This window comes from Nicotiana tabacum, chromosome 1, assembly GCF_000715075.1.
Source record: "Nicotiana tabacum cultivar K326 chromosome 1, ASM71507v2, whole genome shotgun sequence".
NCBI lineage: Eukaryota > Viridiplantae > Streptophyta > Magnoliopsida > Solanales > Solanaceae > Nicotiana > Nicotiana tabacum.
In genome coordinates this window covers 202,808,164-202,816,712 of record NC_134080.1, presented here as the reverse complement: position 1 = coordinate 202,816,712, position 8,549 = coordinate 202,808,164, and the positions used below count along the sequence as shown (strand labels likewise).

Genomic DNA, 8,549 nt, shown 5'->3' with positions numbered 1-8,549 from the left:
CTTGTGAAACCAAAAGATGGGGAGAAACTACTCATCTACCTTGTTGTTTCAGAAGTAGCTGTGAGTGCTGTTTTAGTTCGTGAAGACCAAGGTAAATAGTATCCAATTTATTATGCTAGCAAGTCATTATTGGATGCTGGGACTCGGTATCCTCATCTAGAAAAACTTGCACTTGCATTAATTATGGCATCTAAGAAATTAAGACCTTATTTTCAATACCATCCCATCTTTGTAGTAACTGCCTACCCCTATGTAATATATTACATAAACACGAGTTATCAGGTAGGTTAGCCAAGTGGGCTATAGACCTAAGTGAATATAACATTACGTATCAACCTAGAACTGCAATAAAGTCATATGTATTAGTAGATTTTGTGGAAGATTTTAGCCAAGGTATACAACTAGAAGTAGAAAAAGAACTACAGGTATTCAATTGGTCTAATCCAGGAACTTGGACTTTATTTACTGATGGTTCATCGAATGTGAAAGGGGCAGGTCTAGGTATTGTTTTGGTACCACCTACGGGAGAAACCATACGGCAAGCCATAAAATGTAACCCTATTACTAACATTGAGGCAGAGTATGAAGCTGTGATTGCAGGTTTAGAACTGGCAAAACTTGGCATAGAATAGGTCGTAATCAAAAGCGATTCACAACTCGTAGTTAACCAAATACTGGGGACTTGTATAGCCAGAGAGGCAAGAATGCAGCAATACCTGGAAAAGGCACATGATGTGGTTAGGCAATTCCAAACCTGGAAAGTCGTGCAGATACTAAGAGAGAAAATGTTGAGGCAGATGCCCTAGCTAATCTTGCATCTGCTGCAGAAGTGACAAATGATGAAAATGCTTCTGTATTTCATTTATTTCATTCAGTTCTTGATCAAGACAAAAACGAGGTAAATTTCAATAATTTAACTTGGGATTAGAGGAATGAGATTGTCACTTTTTTGCAGTATGGAATTTTACCTGAAGATAAGAAAAAGGCTCAAGCACTCCGCAAAAAAGCTGCTCGGTATTGTTTAAAGCCAGGCAATCTTTATCGTAAAATGTTCGGTGGTCCCCTAGCAAGATGCCTCGGACCTTCTCAAACAGAGTATGTGATGAGAGAAATACATGAGGGACATTGTGGAAATCACGCGGGAGGAGGATCTTTAGTAAAAACCATGATTAGAGCCGGTTATTATTGGCCAAAAATGGAAGAAGATGCGGAAAGTTTTGTGACTAAATGTGACAAGTGCCAAAGATACGGTAACAACATGCATAGACCTGTTGAATTATTACATCCGATCATTGCGCCGTGGCCTTTTATGAAGTGGGGGATGGATATCGTGGGTCCACTACCACATGCCAAAGGCAAGGTAAGATTTTTGCTAGTTCTCACTAATTACTTTACTAAGTGGCTAGAAGCAGGAGCTTTTAAACAGGTACGAGAAAAAGAGGTCAGAGATTTCATTTGGCGAAACATCATATGCCGATTCGATGTATCAAAGGTAATCATATGTGATAATGGCCGGCAATTTATAGGCACGCAAATCACAGAATTTTTTTAGAGTTGGCAAATTAAAAGGATTACTTTAATGCCTTACCATCCGGTGGGTAATGGACAAGCTGAATCAACGAATAATGTCATTATCAACAACTTGAAGAAAAGGTTGGAGGAATCTAAAGGCAATTGGCTAGAGGTGTTACCTGGAGTCTTGTGGGCTTATCGAACAACCGCAAAAACAAGTACGGGGGAAACACTGTTCTCACTTGTATACGGAGCTGAAGCCATAATTCCAGTCAAGATAGGGGAACCAAGCACGAGATATACACAAGAAAATGAGGAGTCAAATGAAGAAGAAATGCGATTAAACCTGGATTTACTTGAAGAGAGGAGGGAAGCTGCGTTAATAAGGATGGCAGTGCAAAAACAAGTCATGGAACGATACTATAACCGGAAAGCTTGTCTCAGATACTTCAAGATTGGGGACTTCGTACTCAAAAAAGTTTTCCAATCAACGACGGCAGCTAATTGAGGAAAGTTAAGTCCAACTTGGGAAGGACCTTATAAGATTCACGGTATCGCTAGAAAAGGAGCATACGAATTGGAAACAATGGATGGCAAGATTCTAGCTTCAAATTGGAATGTTGTTCGTCTGAAGATATACTATTTATAAGGAAAGGAAATATCCATGGACAGGTACCCTCATTTTAGACTTTTGTTTTTGAATTGTTTAAATTTTACTAACGATTTTAGATGATAGGCAAAAAGCTAGCCCGCACTAAATGATGAATTACGACCTGCAAGACACGTGGAAAAAACATAATTTCCGGTCTAGGGTATTAATTATTCTGATATAAATTTAAATAGGTTAAGCAGTCTTCATCTAAAACCGTACCTCCGAGTCCCGTATATTTTTCCTTTTCCGGAAAAGGACCGCATGGAAGGAATAATCAAGTGATCAAGATTTCATACTTCAAAGCTCAAATACTTGGGGGACTATATAATATACATATGATATATGTATAAAGAAGACAAAGAATACTGAAAACAACTAAAATTCAAGTCAAGCCCAAAAGTCTACTCATCAAATGTATCAAGTTTAGAGCAAAGTCACGAGCCAATAACACAAGCCAGTCAAAAACCCTTCATATAGATTTTCAAAATCTTATGATGTCTAGGTTAAAGGCAATATTTAGCCATGGGTTATAATAAAAAAAACCTTTGGATTTTATTTCCTTTTTTGCAAATCTGTTGTAAGGGAAACAGTTACGAGAAAGTTATAGAAGATATTTAACATATGTAAGATGTTATTTAAACTTGACAAAGTTCAAATGAAAACTTTATCAAAGTTATTTCAAGAAACATGTGTGTTCCTATTTCTTTTCTCGTATATTTACACCATTATGAAGTGAGACGTCTTCTTCATTAAGTGTTGTATATAAAAGGGCCCTCTTTTATAAATTCATGTTTGATTCAGATATCCATGAAGTTAACAAAGCATTTTATAAAAAAAAATGCAACAAGGGTGAGGCAAAACTCCACCAATTAACAAACAATACCTTGAATATAAAGGCAAAAAAGAGCAAGACGGAAGCTCAAGACAATTAAGTTAAACAAAAACTTCACAATACTAAGTTTAGACTAAATGTGAACTTAGCCATAAACTAATTGTCATTGTTTTTACAAAATACCCCGAAAAGGTCTGGGGACTTGTCATTTCCAAAAAACTAAACCCCCAAATGGGACCAGGGGTAAAACCACATTCCACCAAGGAGAAAAAAAGGGAGTCACACTTCATAAACTTTCACTAAGGGCCAAAAAAAGAATCTAAAGCGGTATCATTAGCAGCAGAAGGTTTGAGTTTATTTGAAGGAGCTAGGGCATTCACCGTACTTATATCATCTTCAACATGCTCAGGAGTATCAGTCATGGGAGAAAGAAAATCTTGGCCTTGCTGAGTTTTTTCAATGGTCTCCTTTATCTTGGCTAACTCAACATCCAAGTTCAAACCCTCTTGGCTAGCCTCCACAAAGGTATCATGGCGTGTGTTCAAAATAGCCCAACTCACTTCAGTAGCAGTCTTGTCCTCAAGAATCTCATAATCTCTCTCCCATTGGTCAATCTCGTTTTTAAGCTTTTCTTTCTCGGCCAAAGAAGCATCATAAGAAGATTGCAGAGGGGCAAGTGAACTTTCTAAAAATCTGACCTTATCAGAAGATTCACAAAGATCTTCTTGGGTCCAGGTAAGTGTTTGAACAAGTTCACCGGTGTAAACCTCTTTCTCGTTTAGCAATACCTTCAACCCTCTAATCTCTTCACTGGCTTTGGAGAGTTGCTCAGAAAATGATGTCTCGAGGAGAGTTTTATCCTTGTCAGCTTGATTTGAGGAAGCCTTCTCAACTGCTAACTCTGAAGTCAAAACCTTCAACTGTTGTTCTAAGTTACCCTTGTTTTCTTCTAACACTTCCATATCAAGTTTAAGGCTTTCATATTGTTCTTTCCAGTTGTCTGCTTCAATCTGATAATCATGCATTAACTGATTCGTATGAGAAACCCTCTTCATCATCTTTGTGCCAATAATATTGATCTAAAAAAGAAAGGGGTAAGAACCTTAGTAAAAGAAGAATAGAATAAAGTGCAAAAAAAAAGCAAATACCTTTAATGATTATTGTACTATATCGTTCATCCAAGTCAAAGAGCTATGATTTTTGAGTTTGGATTTCTCAACTGGACCGATCGGAGGTTTCAACCATATGTCAGCCCGACCTGACTTTTTCAAAAGATTACCATCGGCAGGGACCTCAATGGTAATCTGTTTCATCGCTCCACTTCCACTTGAAGAACCAATATCAGTACGAGGAACGGTAGTGGGGGGAACTGCAGAGGAAGTCATAACAACTTGGGGTGGAGTAGCAATAGTCACAGTCACAACTGGTAAAGAACGCACCATAGGGACAGGCATGGTAAAAGAGGCAAGGGGTACTTCATCGGAAACCAAATCCAAATTTTCACTATCAAACCCACGAGAAAAAACTGATCATCAGAGTCACGAGATGCCGCAGGAGTATCATCATTAGAGCTAAACAAGGTGGCTTCAACAGCCTCGGTTATGGGAATAGAACGGAGAGGAGTCGCTTCATCATCTGAAAAGACACGTCTTCTAGCCCGTGGCCTTTTAATCAAGGAACCTCCATCTTGTTCGTCCTCTTCTTCAGAATCCTAGGTTGTATCAGCCTTCCTTTTCGATGAAGAACTCAAGATTATCTCTTGAGCTCTTTCCAAAGAAACTCTAGAAGTTGTAACTGCTTCAGCACTTACACCACGAATGGGAAATTCAGATAAAAAGAAGGATCAAATAATTCTAAGGGAAAGATGAATGAAAATATTAAAAGGAGATGAGTAAAGCATTTACCATGGGTTTTAACCTTCCAACCAAACCTGTGCAAAAGGTTTTTCCAAGATCTACCTTCCATTGGAGCAACTTTAAATAACTTTTCTACCCAACCATGGAAATTGAGAATCTCGTCAACAGTTCTCATGGTTGCTAAAAACAGAAAAGGTTAAACAGTAGCGGGAAAAATAAAGGGAAAAGAGAGAAAAAGTTGTAAAAGTAAAACTTACGTGCAAAATTCCACTTTTAAGGAAATGGAACATTTTCTTCGCCCACTAAACCAACAGTGGGGGCAGCAAAAAACCTGGCATACCAGCCATGGTCCTTATCATCCTCTAGGCTAACTAACACTCTCTTACTTCTCGCCACTAAAGTAAAGATCCCATGACGGAAAAGCATAGGGGAGTAGAGATGGATCAAATGGAAAAAAGTAAAAGGCAAGTTAGCCAGCCTTGTTAAGTGCCTTAAACAAGCAACAACCCTCCATACAATGGGGCCAATCTGTCCTAAACAAACATTGAAAAAATGACAGAATTCGATGATAACATGGTCGATGGGGGGTTTAAAATTCAACGTAAAAGGAAAAGTATACACAAAAGAAAATCCAGTCATGTAAGATGTAACTTTTTTGGTTAGCATTAGGAATAATGATCGGGAAGTCAGGCCTCCAATGGAAATCCCTACGAACAACAGAAATTAAACCTTCGGTAATTTGAGAAGGGGAAACGTCAACACGATCTAAAGAAGACATAGAAGAAACTTGGTTTCTGATCGATTCTCTATTAGTGTAACAAGATATTTCAGAAGGGACAATCTCATCTACTAAAGGCTCATGAACTGGATCATTAGAATCTTTACTCCTGGATGAAGGTCTGTGTGAGAGAGAACCCCTATTTCTAGAAGGAGGGGTAAAATTCACTGGAGGTATAGAAACACCCCTTACAAATGAAGATTCTAAACTACGCAATCTTTCTCCTCTTCTACTTCTAACAGGAGCAAGAGGAAGTTCATCGACAATGGGACTCTTCTTGGGTAAGGGTTTGAGGAAGACATGACTGTACGAGGAAGAAGAAAACAATAGTGAATATTCTAAGATAGGGACAAAGACAAAAGCTATATTTATACTCAGAAGCAACCATCAAAGAAAAAAGTGTGATGATGGAAACTGTCGCTTCGTAATTGATGAAGCTGCAAAAAAGCTCTAAAAGACGCTGAAAAGTTGCAGAACCAATCAGAAAATGCCACGCGTCACGAGCATTAAATGGAAGTGACATATGAAGCGTTAGTTCTAGAGAAGGTGTAATGGCGACAAAAATTGCCGCTTTAATGAGATCCACTTCCCAAATATTCTACTTATGAATAAATGGCAAGTAGGGGGGCTATCAGTATTGGGAAAAATCAAGTTAATATATCGAACTAATTATGTGATGATATGTCATGACACGTAGATAGGTAAAGGAATGACAGTTGGCGAAGAATAGTTGAAGAGGCACGAGCTTTAGCAGGCATGGGTAAAGATCCATGAAAGCCCAAAGGAATACATGCTCGAACCCCTTGATATTTTGGAGAAGCATCGGAAGAATGAACCTAAATAGCCAAAGGGTTTAGATACGTATTATTGGTAATTAATAGGCATTAATTACGGAAAACGTTATAGAATCTGTATTGAAACAGTTACGATTGCCAATTATAACGTTACATTAAATGTTATTAATTGTCCATAATGACTCCATTATAAAAGAAGAGAAATGTATTACTTAGAAATAGCTATAAAAGGTGAGGAATGAATATTTGTAAGGATACGAAATACCATTGGAATATATTGATTTACTTTGCTTTCTATTCAATTGTTATTTACATCAATTATTCCTATTTCTATTTAATTATCAGTAACCCGAGTTCTTCTAAAAATAAGCTTTGACCGAAATTCCTTAAGCTACTTATATCATTTTCAACATGCTCAGGAGTATCAGCCATGGGAGAAAGAAAATCTTGGCCTTGCTGAGTTTTTTCAATGGTCTCCTTTATCTTGGCTAACTCAGCATCCAAGTTCAAACCCTCTTGGCTAGCCTCCATAATGGTATCATGGTGTGTGTTCAAAATAGCCCAACTCACTTCAATAGCAGTCTTGTCCTCAAGAATCTCATAATCTCTCTCCCATTGGACAATCTCGTTTTAAAGCTTTTCTTTCTCGGCCAAAGAAGCATCATAAGAAGATTGTAGAGGGGCAAGTGAACTTTCTAAAAATCTGACCTTATCAGAAGACTCACAAAGATCTTCTTGGGTCCGGGTAAGTGTTTGAACAAGTTCACCGGCATAAACCTCTTTCTCGTTTAGAAATGCCTTAAACCCTCTAATCTCTTCACTGGCTTTGGAGAGTTGCTCAAAAAATGATTTCTCGCGGAGAGTTTTATCCTTGTCAGCTTGATTTGAGGAAGCCTTCTCAACTGCTAACTCTGAAGTCAAAACCTTCAACTATTGTTCTAAGGTACACTTGTTTTCTTCTAGCACTTCCATATCAAGTTGAAGGGTTTCATATTGTTCTTTCCAGTTGTCTGCTTCAATCTGATAATCATGCATTAACTTCTTCATATAAGAAACCCTCTTCATCATCTCTGTGCCAATAATATTGATCTAAAAAGAAAGGGGTAAGAACCTTAGTAAAACAAGAATAGAATAAAGTGCAAAAAAAACAAATACCTTTAATGGTGATTGTACTATATCGTTCATCCAAGTCAAAGAGCTATGACTCTCGAGTTTGGATTTCTCAACTGGACCGATCGGAGGTTTCAACCATATATCAGCCCGACCTGACTTTTTCAAAAGATTACCATCGGCAGGGACCTCAATGGTAATCTGTTTCATCGCTCCACTTCCACTTGAAGAACCAATATCAGTACGAGGAACGGTACTGGGGGGAACTGTAGAGGAAGTCATAACAACTTGGGGTGGAGTAGCAACAGTCAGAGTCACAACTAGTAAAGAACGCACCATAGGGACAGGCATGGTAAAAGAGGCAAGGGGTACTTCATCGGAAACCAAATCCAAATCTTCACTATCAAACCCACAGGAAAAAAGCTGATCATCAGAGTCACGAGCTGCCGTAGGAGTATCATCATTAGAGCTCACCAAGGTGGCTTCAACAACCTCGGTTATGGGAACATAACGGGGAGGAGTCGCTTCATCATCTGAAAAGACGCGTCTTCTAGCCCGCGGCCTTTTAATCAAGGAACCTCCATCTTGTTCGTCCTCTTCTTCAGAATCCTAGGTTGTATCAGCCTTCCTTTTCGATGAAGAACTCAAGATTATCTCTTGAGCTCTTTCCAAAGAAACTCTGGAAGCTGTAACTGCTTCAGCACTTACACCACGAATGGGAAATCCAGATTAAAAGAAGGATCAAATAATTCTAAGGGAAAGATGAATGAAAATATGTAAAGGAGATGAGTAAAGCATTTACCATGGGTTTTAACCTTCCAACCAAACCTGTGCAAAAGGTTTTTCCAAGATCTACCTTCCATTGGAGCAACTTTCAATAATTTTTCTACCCAACCACGGAAATTGGGAATCTCGTCAACAGTTCTCATGGTTGCTAAAAAAAGAAAAGGTTAAACAGTAGCAGGAAAAATAAAGGGAAAAGAGAGAAAAAGTTGTAAAAGTAAAACTTACGTGC

General features: G+C 38.3%; 1 protein-coding gene across 1 annotated transcript; it reads left to right on the top strand.

Annotated features, from left to right (window-relative positions):
• The first annotated feature begins 1,579 nt into the window (after positions 1-1,579).
• LOC142164653 (uncharacterized) lies at positions 1,580-2,020 on the top strand. The gene has a single exon (XM_075222870.1). It carries the CDS (start codon positions 1,580-1,582, stop codon positions 2,018-2,020), a length of 441 nt encoding a protein of 146 aa, XP_075078971.1.
• Positions 2,021-8,549: the final 6,529 nt, after the last annotated feature.

Coding starts and splice junctions, on each gene's coding strand:
- LOC142164653 (XM_075222870.1), top strand. CDS start 1,580: ATGCCTTACCATCCGGTGGGTAATGGACAAGCTGAATCAACGAATAAT.